Source organism: Helicoverpa armigera, chromosome 8, assembly GCF_030705265.1.
Source record: "Helicoverpa armigera isolate CAAS_96S chromosome 8, ASM3070526v1, whole genome shotgun sequence".
Lineage (NCBI taxonomy): Eukaryota > Metazoa > Arthropoda > Insecta > Lepidoptera > Noctuidae > Helicoverpa > Helicoverpa armigera.
Window position 1 is genome coordinate 12,700,521 of NC_087127.1, and position 19,210 is coordinate 12,719,730.

A 19,210-nucleotide genomic window follows, 5' to 3' on the forward strand; every position below is an offset into this window, starting at 1 on the left:
AGGATTAATTTTCGGGCTTTTATCGGTTTGTATTTAAATCCCTCATATAGTAACGAGTTGCTCGCAACGCTCGAATAAGTGAAAAAGTGCAGTAAGTATGTAGGAAAAGTACATACATAAGAGAGAATATAGTGATAGCATGTAAGGGATTACATGGGCGAAGTACGGTAGTACATAAGGTGTCAAAGGAATAAAATACACATAGTTTGCGAAATTACTTATTTATATTTGTATACGCATTATACACACAGAACTGTAATTTTCAAACTATTTTGCTGGCAGTCTTTTCAGGCGTTTCATCTGGAAATAAGAGAAAGCAAATTAATTATTGTTAAACGTAGAAATGTACGTACCCTTTGTATAGTATTTTAAAATTAATTAGAAATTACCATCTGTATCTTCTACAGGTTCGTTCCATTTCTGTCTCTCGCTCGTACCGAATATAAGGTAGAATGTGTTGCCAACGATGTATACTGCCGACGCTATGTAGAATACTTTACGCCACTCGTTAGGATCCGTCTGAAAATATCAAAACGTCTGAAAATAAATAACGAGAGTTTGCTCTTACAATAAACACTACTTTCTTACATTGAATGCTCGTCAGCAGTTTTCGCCATTTGCAATTAGGTTTTTTTATCATTAAGAGCACAATCTTTTTTCCTATATATAATTGAAATTAATATATGAGTTTTCAATAAAGTAGTCAGACAATAATTATGCCAAAATTTCAAGAGTGAGCGCAACTCCAACCAGCCCTTTTAGAGATCAATGGGGGAGGCCTATGTTCAAAGTAAAACACTGGAGGTCTCATGGCTGGCTTACGATCACGGCTATGAGAATATATAGGCCTTCATCAAGTAAACCTCGTCTGAAATACTGACCTCGTCTTTTAACACAGCTCCAGCAACTAGTGGCGCGATGATGGATATGATGTTGGCAGCCATGTTGGTGATACCCAGCAGTGTGCCCACAAAGTTAGGAGCCATGTCCAGGTGTACCAACTGTGGAATGTAAGACTCACTTTATATTGACATCTGGGTAATAATGTTTGAGGAGGAAGTATGGTAGAAAGAAAATGCAGAAAAAAACTGTAGTCAAACAGCATCTACAATTCGTTTCAGACCGGTATCTACACATGTTATAATTTTATATTGTCAAGTTATATTGTTAGTAATGTAATTGAAGGCTAACTACACACTACTTGCACACTTGTAATTTACTGCAGAGTTGTATTAAAATTTGTTCAGTAGCTTTTGCGTGAAGGAACTATTTTACGTCAATGCTACTAATGTGAATAACTTTTCTTTCAGAGCAACTTTTGATAGTCAACATTATATTCTCGAGTGCATATTATCTGAGTAGACCATACCATAAGTCCAGTGAGATGTCCCACGTTGAGCCCCACTACGATGGTAAGCAGTACTACAGCCAGGGTCACGTTACCAGCTGGCACGTATGACAGGCCGATCAGGGCTATGGCTGGCCCGAAAAATCCTGATAAAGGTATTTAATTGTAAGTAAGAATAAAAATATGTACATAATGTATCTAAATCAAGCAGATATTATTATCAAATCAAACTATGATATTGTACCCCAAGGTCAGAATAAAATACTAAGAAAAATTCGAAGTACCTAAGACTTATTTGAGTGTTTAAAAAGGCTAATTTACAAACCTTTTCAAGAGTGTTTTAGGAGAACCAGTTTTACTTTTATTCCTTGTAAGCATTAGATCTGTTGATAATTATCCTTCCTCAAAGATTTCTTGCCTTTTACCTGTTTCAAGGGAAATACCCCTTTGTGCGTCCTCGTGACGTGAAATATCATAAGTGGTATATAATAATACTTGCCTATAGAGTTGGAAAGTTTCCTCGTTGCAGTAACACTGAGGCACTTCTTATTCGGAAGGTAGTCAGAAAGGTAGCCGAATGGGAAACTCAGAATGTACACCGCTAAGTATGGCAGGGCTGACATCATGCCATTCTGTGGGGAAACAAGAGAATTTGGATCATAAATTTATTTGGAACAATATAAGTTGTATTCTGCATTTGTTTTTCGAGTACAATCTCCTCCTATTTTTTGGAAATCTAGAAAAGTACCAAGTATAAGGTGGGAACTTTTATAACCTCAATAAGAAAAGATTTTATATTACAACTTACCGCCTTAATATCAACGCCCAGAACTTTCTTCATGTAAGATGGCATCTCAGTCATCAGGGTCCAGTAGCCCCAGTTTTGACTGCAGTGGAGCACGATCAAGGATATAAACGGCACTGATGTCCAGATCGCCTTCCAAGGGGTTTTTAATTTCTGAAACCAATCAAACAAAAAACTTTCAAAAATATACAGTAGGTAAAATCGTGGCTATCCTCCTTAAAAAAATTCTAATTTATTCAAATTTTCCATGATAGAATTTGTTAGAAAAAGAAGAGGTTTCCAAATGGCTGATCCTCGCGTTACGCTCGTGAACGGGTGCTGCTTGTGGTACCAGCTGACTACATATTTTTACACCCGTAATATACCTAATGTATATGATTTTGGTTTGAACGGTAGTCCTAGTTCACCGTTTTCATTGTTTATGTTGTTATTTTATTTTTTTTTTATTTTTTCATAAAAACTGTTTGACATGTTGGTGGGTGCACCCTAAACTATATCTATCTTCACTGAATGGAGGCATTATATTTTTTATATTTTTCACTCTTTTTTTAATAGATTTCTTTTGTAACTGCTTGAGTAATAGGTATGGGTAAGGTGTGTACTAGCCAACATGATTAACTATTTGAATTGATTTTATATACAAATTTATGTACACAATGTTGTATAGTGATATTTAAATATTTGTATACGGTTCTTCAAATCATACAGATAGAATTGTGTTGCTGGGGAGTTTGTTCCACCACTTCTTCTTCCCAGCAAAAACACATAGGAAGTGGTGAAGGGCGGGCGTTTTGGGGGCTGTCTTTTGTATTGACGTTCGAAAAGTGCTGATTTTCAGCCTACTTTGAATAAATGACTTTTGATTTTGATTTTGAAATAAAAGTTACCAACCTTCGGTTCTCCAAGCTGTCCTAGCGAAGTTTGTATATACAGCCGTTCCTCTGCACTGATCAACTTAGACTTCTGAGGAGAGTCAGCTCCTACTATGATGTACAGCACCACCCACACAGCACCTATTGCTCCATTCACATAGAAGATCGCTGGCCAGCCCCACGCGTCTGCTATGAAGCCAGATATCACCAACTGTATGGCGTTACCCAGTTGCGATCCTAGAAAAGGCAAGTACAAGTAAGAAAAAACATTAAACTAGCTCACATATATTATTACATCAACTACGGTGAGTTTACTTAAATCTTGTGAGCTTCATCAATTCAGAAGTGAAAACTCTTTGCTTTGTGTTTACCTGAATTTATAACGGCACCAGTCCGGCTTTTCTCGTCAATAGGAGTCCACTTGCCAATGAGGTTGTATATGCAAGGTACTACAAAGCCTTGGGAGAGGCCTTGAACCACGCGACAAGTACAAACCAGCTGCCATCCACCCTGAAAGTTATAGACATGGTTGATTATTATGGTACCTTAGAGCAAAAAAAATAAAGTAAACATGTATCAAATCATGTAGCCTTTTCCCATCTATGTTGGGGTTGGCTTCCAGTCTAACTAATGTTTCCCATATAACGACTGCCTATCTGACCACCTCAGCCCAGTTACCTAGGCCAACGAATACTTTTTGGTAAGAATAAAGTTTGGTAAGTTCACAATTGCTCGATCATGATATGGATGAACTTTGATAACTCACATAATAAGCAGCCATAGGTACAGTCAGCGACACCAAAGAGTTGATAGCAATAGCCATAGTGACCAGTCTCATGCCGCCATATTTGGCTGCCATCTCGCCAGCCGGGATCTGCAGCACTATGTACCCCCAGAAGAATGATGACAGGATCACACTTTGTGTTTGCATGCTCCAGTCGAAAGACTGAAATATGGAAAACAAATTAGGACTTTTGTATAACAAATTGATATTGAGACTTGAAACAATTGAGACTTGTTTAGTCAGTGTTGAAATGACGTGTGTAATTTTTGCCGTAAATAAAAACTTCATCTATTGGGTTGATTTTATGTCATGTTTCTACTCCTATGCACTGCTCTATTCTGATTAATTTTATGTTAAAATGATGATGATTAGATGTACATTTTAGAAAACTACAGTGGTCAGGAATTACAAAATACTTTATAACTTAGACAATATTAAGCATATTATTTTTTTTTTATGAAGCTAAGAGTTCACTTACATTCTCCAAAGTTTTATCAGTCATGACGACGATAGCCATGCTCATGTTGACCCTCATGCCATAAGCGATCACCAGCGCGAAGAACATCATCATCGTCTGAACATGGCGGATGGCGAATATCGCCTCTGTATACAAAAATACTCATTTACGTATTTTAAAGACATTTGATGCATTGTTTTAAGTTCTCCCGAATATAGGTAAGTACCTACTGCAGATTAAACTTTCAGGCGGTTGTTGACCCGTTGCCTGGCAGTTCAGACGGTAATCATGAATTCAATAAAAAAAATCTGTCCGATTGGATACCTGACCGTTTTAAGGTACGCACAACGAATCATGTTCCTACTTTTTCAAGGGTCATATCAAACTATCAACCGACTAAATGATTGCAATGTGAAGTTTCTTTATAAAAAGATAATACATCGGCTACATAATAATAACGGGTAAACTCTTAGTCAAATGTTTTGGAGGTCATTGATTCGAGCAATGTTTGTTATTATGTACTTATACTCATGTACGAGTATTATGAACTCAGTAACATCAACTTTATGTTAATAATTAAATAACTTGATGTTAATGAACGTGCAGTTTTATAAATAAAAACTTTTGTACGTTCCTTTTTGTTTGAGTTAAATGTACGCTAAAAGAGAAATTTTATACAAAAATACTTTTTGAAACAGCATGTAATTAAGTTGACGAGCCGTGAAAATGAATTGTCTACAGTAATTTTGCTCTCACCATTCAGAATACATGAACGAAGTTTTATAGTACGTAAATGTTTCCCAAAATAAATTATAAATGTTATGAAAATGTAAGAGCTACAAAAAGATTTATCTTTTAATAGGTATTAAGTCAAGATTGTGATACAAGAGACAACTAATTATAGTACGTAAACATCATTAACATTATGACATTAATTCAGCCTTGATAATTATTGACCATTTGCTGACTATAAAAAAAGTTATCATTTTCTATTAGTAAATAAACAAAAATTACTAACTTGGCTTCTTATTCTCCACATCCGCACTCATTTTGCTTCTCACGTAATACTCATACTATCAACATATACGTTAAATAATAGTGTTGTCAAACGTTTGTTGGGTTTTTTATCGATAACAGCTTGACACAATCGGGTGGGCTCTCCGATAGTGTCAGTGGCATCACCCGGGGAGCGAGAATGTGATAAGACGTCTTTAGATGTGGCCGTGAAGATGTTGTGATGCTGGGAGTTCGTATTGATAGGTATTTTTGTGGAAAAGTGGAGTAGAATGAGTAGGGATAGAACGATAACTACTAAGTATGCAATGCTATGTGAAGCCCAACGTCACCCGATGACGTTGGCAAAATGATTCAGATCTCTGTTAGTACCTACTATACTAGTAAAATACTTTATTTTTTATTTTTAATAAGATTTAGATAATATTTGCCTTAATACCTTCTCAGTTAATATAAAAATACAGATAAAATATAAAATGGATAGTTAATATTAAAAATTCAATTTGGTATCAATCATTAAACTTGCATTTATTTTTCTAGATCTAAGATCACAAGATATAGAGGGCAAATACATTTCTAATAGAAAATTCATAGAGTAAGAAGCAGTCAAATAAACACAAATTCACTTTAAAATTAAAATGTCCATCTATGTTAATACAGTATCTAAATTCAAACTATTTTGACTAGTTTACGACTGGGGACCAGATTTCAAATCAAAACCTTTGCATTTGCAAACCCTGTATCTCATCTTAAAAAGGAGCAAACAGCATTCATTTCAAAACTAGTTTAAGATTTTTAAATCAGATTTTAAAAACTCTAATCTTACTATATCAGTTCACTAGCGATTTATCGCACACACATGAAAATCTGTTCAGTAGTTTTTTCATATTACCTTGATACCAGAAATTTCAGTTACAAGCTAAAAGTAATAATTACCATATTTGTGTCATACGCATAACTACAATACCCCCGTAAATACCACAGCAAATACACCAAAAACAGCAAGCTAACGTCCACGAGTCAGCATTTTGTCCCAGGCTCGGACGCGGGTAAAATACCTTAGCAAACACACAGGCGTGCGGCGTGCTACAAATTATTGTACTAGCTGTGGAAATATAATGCTATGGGATTTTAGACAGGAATATTTTAGAAAGGATGATCCGAGAGGCAGATTGTTAAGTCATAGTATGTTTATTGAAGTTAGGCTAATTTAATCAGCACTTTTTCACGTTAATTATGTTGGACAGAATCCCCAAAATTCCCTCTTTCACCGCTTCGTAGTGTTATGGCTGGAAAGAATATATTATTATTAAAGAGGAATGGAAGCTGAAAACTTTTTGCGTCGACCACAAATGTAACAGAACAGGACGAAGATTGAACACAGATTTCTTTAGGTAATTGGATTACAAACTATTTATTTTATTGCTAATTTATGTCAAAGTCTGAAATACATACTACTACGTAATACGCATGTATATATATCTTCCAGAAATGTATTAGCAAGCTTTTAAAAACCAATACCTAAATGTACAGAAAAAACCTAAACTGCTTAGTAAGCACTTAAAATTTTAAGCCCTTATTTCGCTAACATAAATTGCTATGCAAATAAAAGGGTCTTACAAATAATAAGTTTTTGCCAGAGAGTTATCTCAGGTGGACAAAAAACTTATTACGTAAACTAATAATAGTTAAATCTGTCATAGTTTTTACTGAACTTCTTCGGTTCACTTAATACTATTTTAGCTTCTCATAGTAACGGTTTTTATAGGACCTAATTGAAGAGTTGAAAAAACACGATACCATAAGATCATCGTATTCTGAATCAAAATAATTGAATAAAGGCTATTTATATCTTATTTTGTATGAAAGATCAGAACAAACATGCATTATTATTTCCATAAATAAATTGGTACAACAGACTTTGAACTTGCTTTGACTGGTTTGATTGGTTTAACTTCCTTTTTAACTTTCTTTGCTTTTAAACAAATGTCTATAAACGAGTTTCAAACATCTCCTTTTGAACTTTTAGAATATTAACTGTACTTGTGTAAGTATGTATGTATGTCAAGTTGTGTGTCCCGAGATGCGATTCGCGTTTGTTCGGAAGTAAACTTTGTACTCATGTCATGGGGATAAAATAGGGGAAGACTAAATTGGATTCTGTCTAACTTGCCATGTCGAGTTTGATTGGTACTTGTAATTTATTTAATGTAGGTTGAATTTTCAAAGAGCAATGAAAATTTAAAAAAAAGGGTTAATTAGATGGGTTATTGTTTAATGAAAACTTCCTAAGTAATAGAAAAATCTTGGATTATACCACTGAAAATGAAGTATTAAAAAATGTAAGCATCAAATTGCAAATTAAGTTTTTATTCAATTCTAGAGACTAAATAAAGAAAAATGTAATGCACCACTCACTTATAAAGAACTCTCTGGAGCTTATTGACTGCTTTGTTCCAACCAACTACAAAATACCTGCTAGGAACGCTACTTCAAAGGCTGATTTATCACCGTTACTTCTGCAACTATATTTTCAACCTTATTGTCCAGTACTCAAGGTACAATTTTGTTTGAAGGTAATTAAGTTTGGAAAATTGCTTCTAAGGGTTCTGCTGTCAAAGAAAAGAGGAATAAAATAAAGATAATGAGTAACACTATCCTTCATAGTAAGACAATAGTGTCTTTCTTCGAAATAAACGACGTTGGAGGTTGTTGGAAAAATATTAGGCAGCAAAAACTTTGTCGACATTAAAATTTATTGTAGGTACTGAACTGAAAATACTTCTATGAAAAGATTGTTTTTTTGTCTATATCAAAGCTGATACTGGTACTTTTTAATACTGAACATGTTTGAAGAAATCTCTCATAAGATTCATTCCAAAGCCAACAAACAAACAACATTAAAATTGAAATATGTTCGCGATGTCTCATCAAGATTCAACGCTCTACCTCCAGATGCGATCCAGAGCTAAACCCACAAAATATATCTAACGTTTACTTACAACCGTTAACAGTATTTGCTTCACTTACTCAAACACAACGATCGAACTCTTTGATCAAGAAAATGGTAATGCACAAATATCAAAGATGAAACGAAAACGACTATGTTTATAAGTAAATTAAAGAAATTTTTACACTCTAAATGCTACTATACAATAAAAGAGTACATGGACGATAAGTCAATAAAAAAATAATAAGTAAGTACATACAGACTCTCACGCACACACACATACACAACAAACACACACACACACACACACACAAGATAAGAATATAACATGTAAATATATTTCAGTTTTATTTTTATTTAGTAATAAGTATAGATTTAATAAAACTAAACTAGGTAATAATTATAAGTACTGCAAACCTCTCCTACCTCTTTATGCTGTGCCCTACCGGGTCCATATTGTTTCAAATATATTGTTTAAACTTTATAAAAATACCACCTGTATTACATATGGAATGCAAATAAAGATTTGAATTTGAATTTGAATTTGAATTTGAATTGGCACAGCCATGTTCAACCCAAGATAAATTCGGCGAAACTTGAACAAAAACTCCAACAAAGTGCAGAAAAACTTTTTCGATTTAAGAACAATAAAGTTTTGTGACTCCCTCCAATTAAAAGCCGTGAGTTATGACTGAGTCAAACCCTGTTCGAGTTCCAAAATCATGGCTCGGACCAACAGGGGGGACTATAAATCACAGAGTTTCATGCAAATTGACACGGAAGTAAAAACTGTACAACAATGTAAAAAAAAATCGCTTTAAAAAGAACTTTTTGGCAAAAAAACAACCTTCGGTAATTTCACTTGCCCTTTGAAACATAGATCCTTTGGACATAATGAAATTCTTCTGCCGAAGGAAATTAATCGCTGTTTTCACTGATCTCTCCTATTCCGGGTCCGTACATTTGCACTGGCTATTAAAAATTCTCGAAAATTAAACGTTTGTGATACACAAAAGTTTTCTTGTTAACATTTTGTGATTGTCGCTGTTTTAAAGTCTTTGTCAATTGCGATGAATTAGATAAAGAAGTTCTTAAAACTTTTTTGATCTTCAGAATTGAAATTAAAGATGCGTTTGATAACTCGAGATGATATCGAGAGAGCTTATTAAAATACTTGCAAATTACTTCAGTTTTACTTAATTTAAAATATTGCTTTAAATAGAACGAAGATTAGTTTTCTGTTTTTTTTTTCAATAAAACAATGAATGTTTTCGTTTTTATTTTAAACCATAACATCATAGACAAAACTGTTCTTCATCCTCCCATTCTTAAATATTATTCTCTCAATAATTTCGCAACTGCTCAGAAACCCACATTAGTCATTCTACAACATTTCAAAATCATAAAACGAATGCACTAAAAGTCTGCATCACGGAACATTAACGCTGGAAGTGAAACGTGGATGCTAACCCATTCAGATGCAAGTGGGGACGTTCGTTAATCACGCCTCTCAAGTGCTGTGACGTTTCCATTTAAGTTCAACATCTCTGACGCTTTTCTTTCTGATGCTAGAAAAAAATCATTTATTTGTATTCGCTTTGCGAAATACAATACATGATGAGTTTGTTAAATGTTGTTGTTGTTTTCAATTAATTTAATGAAAATTTCAAACATTATTTTAGATATAGATCTGGCTCTTTTGGTGTAATTAGTAAAGTATATATCTGTGTACCTATTTTCTTTCAATCGTGGACTTTGACACGTCAACATTCAAACACATTTACATTACTATTTATTAACTACAGTAAAATAATTCTTCACTATATTCTAAAAACAGAACAGCTTATAATTTAGGTTTCTCCATCATCGGTTGTCCCTCTTCATCCACATTATCCTCAGGAGGTGGATCGTTCCAGTCTGCTTTCTCAGCAGTTCCGAAGATCACGTAGATCAAGTTAGTCACGAAGTACAGACCAGCTGCCATGAAGAACACCTGCCTCCATAGGTAGACGTCATTCTGTGCAAAAATAAAACATTAACAGCCTTACTTATAAAAATCAACTAATCATGTTCTAATCATTGTTTTAACTAATTACTACGTAAAGCCTTAAGTAGTGATTAAATTATTTTGACCTATAAACGTTGCTTAAGCATGTCTTAAGTAATGAACAGATAATGACATAAAAACATACTAATTTCTCAACACTACCGGAATGTTGGTAGCTTAAAAAAAAATTGTCATAAAAACGTTGTGTAATAGCAACAATGGCATCCGTAAAATATAACATTAAAAAGTTGAGCTGTCAATAAACCGGAAATGAAAAATCAGCTGGTAAGAATCCAGCCATTTTGCTAATTAGTGGGTTAAACAAGGGTGTGAGGCTACTTAATTTGACAGCTCATTTAAGACATTGCTAAAAAAATGATTTATTTCAGCCACGTATATAAGTAAGATTTTTTCTTAAACATCCCTTAAGTATAACTTATTATTTAATTCTCGTCTATAAGTAAGACTGTAAAATTTTAGTAGGTATGTTATGCTCGATTCCATGCCACCTAGATTAGACAGCAAAAATATTTAACCTACTAACTAGATCTTTTATTTTATCATCCATTGCTTATAAATAAGTTATCTCAGAAACATACGCTAAAAGAAAAGGAATTTACTAACCACATCAGTAAGTATACAGCCAATAATGAGAGGAGCTATCGATGATCCGATGTTGGACATAAAATTGCTGATACTGATCATTGTACCCGCGAAGTTTGGGGAAATGTCAATGTGGTTGATCTGAAAAAAAAAAAACATCTTTATCAGGTTTAAACTATCACAATAGGAAATGAGGTAGGTACACAATATTGTTTTAACTTGTAAGATAAGCAAGCAAATTATTTTAAATGTTGCTTTTTGAAATGGTGCTCTTACCTGAAATCCAAGGTGAGCTGATATTTTGAAAGCGCACGTAAATACCAGTATAGATTCCACTATGTAAATATTTTTAGGTGCAAAAGCTAAAGCTATTAGTCCGATAGCTGCTGGTATATTTCCTGCAATAAAAGCGAAAGAAACATTTAATACCATTTTGGTAGAAAAAATTACTTGCTCCTTCTTCAATACCTACTAAGAACTTACCTAGAGAATTTGCGAATTTCCTAGTGTTTGTGGGACTAAGAATATTCTTTACAATCAGCATGTCTGTCATCCAGCTGAAGAAGAAGTTGGTGAACCACATCACCAGGAACGGCAGTGCAGTCAGAAGACCATTCTGTAAATTTTGTATAGGATGTATTATGAATAAGTTTCTAATAATATGGCTGATATGAAAATAAAGGAGGTTTATCCACCGCTTTTATATTGACTCCCATAATTTTATCTAGATAAGCGGGGACTTCAGAGTATAACGTGAGCTGTCCCCATGTCTGTCCAAAGTGAGCTATTATGATAGCGTAAACTCCTTTATGACGGAAGATCTTTGACCAAGGGACTGGCATTTTCTGAAAGAATAAAGACATAATTTACCTTTATATAAAGTTATCATTAGTTATATTCATGCTATAATCTATATGTAAGTAGTGGGTCTTTTACCTTGGCCTCGTCGCCAGTCCCAAGTTCATCTTCCACATATTTCCTTTCCCCTTCAGATATTTTTGGATGCTTAGCTGGAGTATCAGCCGCTAGCCAGAATAAAATGACCGCTATAATCCCTGATAGTATACCGTAGAACCTGAATATGCCAGGCCAGCCTAATGATGAAGAGGATATGAAGCCTGTCATTGGTAGACCGAAAACTGTTCCTAGAGCTTGCCCTGGAAAAGAAAAGAAAATATGACTATTATAGCGTAATTCAAATGGAATAATACAAATCATGCACAAAATTCTTCAAAATATATTGGCTTCTTGGATATACAAAGGATGATCTTGATGTTACTATAATTTACCTCCATAAACAAACGCAGCCATTCGTCCTCTCTCCTGTAGAGGTGCCCATTTGCCAAGAGAAGTATGAAGTCCAGGAACTATGCAAGCCTGACTAAGACCTTGCAATACCCGGCACATTGCCGTGCAAATCCACCCACCCTAAAAATACATACATATAAGAATTGAAAAGAAGATATGTTACACTAACCACAAATAAAATTAGGATAAGGAACGGACTGATGAAGATGATGAGATGTAGTGAAGTGCAAATAGATAGACAGATGGACATGCAGCGTAGGTATTATCACCTATATTGTACCTTTGAAATATTCTCCTTTCGAAGAAAAATAACCTTTTTGATGTCATTTCTTGTGGAACACCATCTAACTTACATAATAAGCAGCCAACGGTAGCAGTATGGAGACCACGCAGTTGATAGTCATGGCACCAGTCAGGAGGTACCTCGCTCCAAACCTGTGAGCCAGTTGACCTCCAGGGATCTGCAGCAGCATGTACCCCCAGAAGAATGATGCTATCACCGCGTCTTGCGTCTTTTTGTTCCAATTGAATGTTGGGTACTAGAATATGGTAATTGGTTTTAGTAGACCTATTCTTTTTATTCACTTTTTGGGCCTGATTAGGGAGATGCATTTGATCATTTGTATGTATATACTAATATCATCTTCATCATAATACTAGCTTTTGCCCGCGGCTTCGCTCCCGTCAACTGACTTCTCTACTTTACCCTTTTTTTTCCTTCTCCTGACAATAACAAACACAACAAAAAAAGAATTAGCCAAATTGGTCCAGGCGTTGTTGAGTTATGCGCTTACCAACACATTTTGCGATTCATTTTTATATTAGGTATAACGCCGTTATGCACGTTCTTGTCTAATTGTTTTTGTTCTCAATAACAATGAATATCCGCAATATTAAACCTGCAGTTAAATCAGTAATGACCAGAACTGTCGAAAGCAACCAAGTTAGCAATTGTCATAAGGAAATTGTATATTCAGTTTTGCACAAACGATTTCCTATAAACAGATTTAAAACTGTCGCGTGTCTCTTTGATACGGAAATAATGTATATTCCTGTTTCATTTGTTTGCATGATTAAATGCAATATTGCCAGGATATTAAAAAGTAGCATTTTTCATTCATTGTTTTACGCTGATTAGAATGGAATAATAATAAATGTTTGTAGCTAGATTGTTTTTTTTCACAAGCTTTTATTTATTTTACATGGAGGTTGGATTAGAACTGATCTACCTCTGTGGTTTATACTTACTGGTGGTATTAGCATCAATGCATTCAATATTCCTTCAGGTTTGAACTGATTATCTTGCTCTGTAGTATTCAAGGCTGTTATATTTGTCTCCGGTTCACCATACTTCGTCATGGCTACCAGAGACACCCCCATGCAAGACCTCATGCTGTAAGCTATGGTTAGCGTGCAGAATAGTATGAAACACTGCTGGTGGCGGTAGCCCCATGATGACACTGAAAATTAGGATAAAAATAATGGAAAATAGAATATTTTTATTTACCCCTATTACCACGACATAAGTAACATGAAAATATAATAAAAAACCTTACACAAATGTAGATTATTATGTCAAAAATAATCACTAGAACGAACATAGAAGAGATATAGCTAAAAATATCGAAATAGGAAATCGTTCTGCATCTTATCAGAATGCCTAAAAAAGTAAATCTAGTCGACCTACATGCAAAATATCAATGCAAACTTTGAAAGTTAAAATAATTAAACCTTGAATGAGATAAACGATACGAATGATTATGTAAATATGGATGCAGTGACTGCAGAAAATAAGATTATGCAGCTTGCTTTTTTTACAATTTTAAGTAAAAAATGTAATATTTCATGTTGCTGCATATTATCAGAAAAAAAACTAATGCAACGAATTCAAATTCCAAACAAGAATTTGTGGTTAATCCCAGTATTATTTCAAACAATCAAAAAACTAATTTATTACACGCATAAATTCCAATTGAAATGAAATTTAACACAAATATGAAACTTTGGCAACATAAATAAACTTTAAGTCCACAAATGTAATTAATCTATCGAATGATAGCCACATAGTGCGAACTAAATTGCTCTCAGCTGATTCGAAACTTTACAGACACATTCTCACAATTTATCAAAAGCTTTTACTCACCTTTGAAATTATTCTCTGGGACTTTCTCCATAACATTATGTCTTTCCACCATATTTATTCTGTCCGAACTTGCCTTTTTAACATTCACTTCATGGATAGTCAAAACTGCGTCATCCACTTAAGCGTGTAAAGTAAGTCAAAATACGTGAATATTTAATTTTGCCACTGCATCGTTATCATACAAAACATTAACTATATTATAATCAATATATCTCTCATCAACTTCTGGGAAACAACTTGCTGTTAAATTAGTCAAACTGACGTACAATATTATTTGAATGCGTCTTTCATGCAAGTACCGAACAATTATCTAATTGTCAGGAATTATTCTTGTGTGCATTAGTGTCAGTGTTATCTTACGCAAATAATGTTCCAAGTTCATTGCTACTGTTTGTAGGACTCGAGGGATATGCGTAATTATTTTTATCATATCATAATTTATTAAGTACATTCCCATCATCGTAGTTCCTTTATCAAAATAAATAAAACACGAACACCAAACGTTCAGATATATTTTTTATTTTACGTAACTGTAATAATTAAATACAAAGCTTCATGACATCACATTATAACTAAGAAATTATTTCTAAACATACGTATAGTTTCAAACAATTCTAATTAATATAATTCACTACAAATTAAATGATTTTATTTATAGCCACCAAATAGTCATTCATGCAAGGCAGCTATTGATTTTATTGCGTTATGGAATAATCTTGGATTGATTTTTAAATCTTAAAATAAACCTACGACACCTCGGTCGCTATATCTAATTCTATCAGTCATTAACAATTTTACTAAAAAATCTCTTATTTTCTTAACATTGTGATTCTTCCTTCTCCTTAATTCCATTTCCATTAAGTTTCTCCACCATGGGTTGACTCTCTTCATCAACATGTGGTTCTTGTGGTGGGTCATTCCAGTCAGCTTTCTCAGCAGTACCGATTACAACGTATACTAGATTTGTGATAAGGTACATCCCAGCTGACACAAAGAATACCTGCTTCCAGAGATTTCTGTCAGTCTGTGAACATGAAAATAAGAAATTATGAGAATAATAATTATGTCAATTATCCATTATTGTTGTAACAACATCAAAATATAATACTCACAACGTCAGTAAGTATGTAGCCTGTCACAATAGGACAGAAAGATGAGCAAAGGTTCGATATGAAATTGCTCAAGCTCATCATAGTGCCTGCATAGTTAGGCGCTATATCGATGTGGTTTACCTGCAAAAATCATAAAACATTAAGCACTAGCAAATGCGGTTCACTAAACAACAGCCAGTTTTAAAATGGAAATTAACACCTTACCTGGAAACCCAAATGAGCAGCTATTTTGAAAGCGCAGGTGAAAACTAATATGGCTTCTACGATGTATATATTTTTGGGTGCGTAAGCTAAGGAGATAAGTCCAATAGCTGCTGGAATATTACCTGCAATCATAAAAGTTACATTAAATGTATAATCACATAGATGAAACAGGTAATGAATTAGAAGTGCTTACCCAATGAATTCGCAAACTTTCTAGTGTTTGTGACGCTCATTATGTTCTTTACAATCAGCATGTCTGTCATCCAGCTGAAGAAGAAGTTAGTGAACCACATCACCAGGAACGGCAGTGCAGTCAGGAGACCATTCTAAATTATAATAAAATGTTTAGTGCCAAGTTTCAAACAATAAGTGTAAGAACTGATGTTGATATAAATACCCCGTGTTCTCCAGGATCGCGAACAAAAACTCATGCCGCAATAACTTTAACTCTGTAAATCACACAAATATTTATTTCATTAAAACTGAGCAAGAGAGCTCAGCCACTACACTTACTAAAAGAACTGCTTCTGAACTGAAAATCACAAAATAATCTTGACCTTCCATCTTTATTACACTTTGATGTAAATTCTTTTAAAACTTGGTAAAAACTTCAATTACCGCTTTTATATTAACTCCCATGACTTTGTCCATAAACGCGGGAACTTCTGAGTACAAAGTTATTTGTGCCCAAGTGTGTCCTACGTGTGAAATTATAATGGCGTATAGTCCTTTGTGACGTAAAATTTTCCCCCATGGAACTGCCATGCGCTGCAAAAACAATACAAAAACTTTGTTAGGTTAGTGAAATACCAGATTTAGCTTATTTTAAAACTATTTTCCCTCGTAGCTTTTAGGCTTTTGACTATACGAGCAAACTTTAATGATGATAAATACTAAAAAATGGTGGTCTGCTTCAGAACTAGTTTAATTCATACCTCTCTGTGGGAGGCGCTTTTAAAGAGCGCGAAGCTTTTAAAATATGCACATTTTCACAGTTTTATAGTCATACTATGAAGTGGTTTTTTTGTAGGGAAATCGTCAAGTATGAAATGCATTGTTTTATTTTCTAAAATTATGCCCCAGTCCGAGCCATTGTTTTTGACATGTTTTAGCAAATAAACTGATATTTGAAAAGAAAGATGAACATCAACTATAGTATATATTGATCTTTAGAGATTTTTGCGTCCTAAAATAAGATATCTAAGATTATACCTTGTTCTTGTCACTAGATCCCAACTCATCCTCAATATACTTTTTCTCGGCAGCTGATATCTTGGGATGCTGTGCCGGTGCATCGGCAGCCATAAACCACAGAAGGAACCCAATCATGCCTGAGACGACACCGTAGAACCTGAAGATTCCAGGCCAGCCCATTGGAGACGATGCTATAAAGCCTGTTATTGGAAGCCCAAATACTGTACCTAGAGCTTGACCTGAAAAAGGGTTTTAAATTGGAAGGATGTATTGATAAAAAAGAATGTGAAAATAATATCAGCTAGAGAAGATGAACGAGATAATTTCTTATCCAAAATTAATTCCCTTGTAAACATCGTCGTTATAGTAGAAGATTATTCATGAGTATGTGAAATTACTCCAAATTGTAAGGTAGAATCATACAAATTAATTGAAACTGACTAACCTCCGTAAACAAAGGCAGACATTCTGCCCCTCTCATGCAAGGGTGCCCACTTCCCTAACGCTGTGTGCAAACCGGGCATAATACATGCTTGACTCAGACCTTGCAACACTCTGCATATAGCTGAGAGTACCCAGCCACCCTGGTATAATAAGCAAAATATATAAACATACAATTTCAGAAATATTAGTTTAAATAATATGGATAAAAAAATAATAAACTTACCGCCAACGCTATATTTGAACTGTCAGAAGTAAATATGGAGATAAGTGTAAAAATTAAGACAAAAGAATTTTGATATCTTGCAACTGCAAAATAACATAAATAGAAAGTCATTGATGAGGAATCAAGAATGACCATGATAAATAATCGCAAAGACCTTAACCTTCAAATGATGAATAGAAATCTAATAATAAAGCAAACTGTACTCACATAATAAGTAGCGATGGGAAAGAGGATGGAAACCACACAGTTGATCATCATAGCGCCTGTGAGCAGGTACCTGGTGCCAAACCTGTGAGCGAGGTGACCAGCAGGGATCTGCAGCAGCATGTAGCCCCAGAAGAATGACGCTATCACCGTGTCTTGGACTTTCTTCTCCCAGTTGAAGATTGGGTACTGGAATTGAAAATACTCCATTGTAACACATGCTCAATTTTATTAGGCTTAAGATTTTATGATCCAAAATGATGGCAAAAAGACTCATCATGTTTTGTATTTATGGTTATAAAGTATATACTTGGAAGAACAGTGAAGATACATAGCACAAGATTCAAAACAATTTTTAATAGTTATATCGACCACATGAGCAACTGCTTCATCAATTATAACTTCAAGCTATTCATTAAAAGCTTTATCTTCAACAACACTTACAGGTGCTACCACCATCAAGGAATTCAAAACACCTTCAGTCTTGAATTCCAGAGGCTTGCTATCATTTCCTTTATCTTCGAAGTCCGTCATGGCGACCAAAGCGACCCCCATACAGGATCTCATGCTGTAAGCTATGGTGAGGGTGCAGAATAATATAAAACACTGCTGGTGTCGGTAACCCCATCCTGCAACTAAAATATAAATTTTAATTCATCTATAAATATTCTTTTCTTGCTATAAACCGTTTCTGATATTGAAGATAAGCTCATCTTTAAAACTTATAGTAAAAATCTTAGAAACTTACGTCTGTTTATCTGTGCGAGCTCAAAACTTAAAGACGGCTCAATTTTGGTTGCACCTATCTTTCAAAACTCATAATTACCAAAACATTATATGGTAGGGCCTATAATGTATGTCACGAAAGTCGTCTTTGGTCCTCGTGGCCCCTCTCTAAAAGGCAGAAGACGGCACAAACGCTGAGGTTTTTAGTGGGTGCAAGCCCCACATAACCTCAATGCCTGTATCAAGTGCTAAAACAAATGCTACCAAAATAAATACAATGGCGTGAGTTTCGCCACTGGAGGGACCCACTGGGAGCATTTATTTGCGTTCCTATTCCAAGGCTGTGCACACTCTCACACACACATTTCCGTGTTTGTATAAAGTAGTAATGATATGCAAACAACTCGCTTTGGTCGCTGTTGACACTGCTTGCTTAGATTAGGGAGAAAATGTGACGATTCATAACCATGTATGTAATTATGGTATGTCAGATTAAATAAGACACGTTCCTGTTTTATCAAAGTAATTAAAACAGTAGGTATATTTGTAGCTTGGTTAGCAGAATCGTAATTAAGTAAGGAGAGATCAAAATAAAATGTATATAAAAAACTTACCTTTGAATTTGGTTGTCTCAGTTTTCTGATCCTGATTTTGGGTTTCTACATTGTCTTCCATTATTAATGTTTGAGTATCAAATTAAAGTTAATTAAGTATTTTCCTGATTACGTAATTTAAAATTATTTTTAAACTTTGGTAATCGTTTATGATAAAA

General features: G+C 34.4%; 3 protein-coding genes across 3 annotated transcripts; all 3 read right to left on the reverse strand.

Moving 5' to 3' along the window:
- Nucleotides 1-218: 218 nt before the first annotated feature.
- On the reverse strand, nt 219-5,437 carry LOC135117196 (putative inorganic phosphate cotransporter). The gene is made up of 11 exons (XM_064035783.1): nt 5,285-5,437; nt 4,288-4,412; nt 3,792-3,971; nt 3,397-3,535; nt 3,045-3,262; nt 2,157-2,306; nt 1,848-1,980; nt 1,370-1,494; nt 882-1,001; nt 390-519; nt 219-300 (listed from the first exon to the last, which is right to left on the reverse strand). Exons 1-11 carry the CDS (start codon nt 5,313-5,315, stop codon nt 263-265), a joined length of 1,389 nt encoding a protein of 462 aa, XP_063891853.1. The 5' UTR covers nt 5,316-5,437; the 3' UTR covers nt 219-262.
- Nucleotides 5,438-8,449: 3,012 nt separating this feature from the next.
- LOC110379704 (putative inorganic phosphate cotransporter) lies at nt 8,450-14,716 on the reverse strand. Its single transcript, XM_064035782.1, has 10 exons — nt 14,332-14,716; nt 13,437-13,648; nt 12,542-12,727; nt 12,170-12,308; nt 11,817-12,037; nt 11,576-11,725; nt 11,364-11,496; nt 11,157-11,278; nt 10,902-11,021; nt 8,450-10,247 (listed from the first exon to the last, which is right to left on the reverse strand). The coding sequence occupies exons 1-10, from the start codon at nt 14,381-14,383 to the stop codon at nt 10,074-10,076; spliced, it is 1,509 nt and encodes a 502-aa protein (XP_063891852.1). The 5' UTR covers nt 14,384-14,716; the 3' UTR covers nt 8,450-10,073.
- Nucleotides 14,717-14,872: 156 nt separating this feature from the next.
- On the reverse strand, nt 14,873-19,210 carry LOC110379703 (putative inorganic phosphate cotransporter). The gene is made up of 10 exons (XM_064035781.1): nt 19,053-19,210; nt 18,157-18,347; nt 17,716-17,901; nt 17,287-17,425; nt 16,860-17,080; nt 16,266-16,415; nt 15,841-15,973; nt 15,648-15,769; nt 15,444-15,563; nt 14,873-15,355 (listed from the first exon to the last, which is right to left on the reverse strand). The coding sequence occupies exons 1-10, from the start codon at nt 19,111-19,113 to the stop codon at nt 15,149-15,151; spliced, it is 1,530 nt and encodes a 509-aa protein (XP_063891851.1). The 5' UTR covers nt 19,114-19,210; the 3' UTR covers nt 14,873-15,148.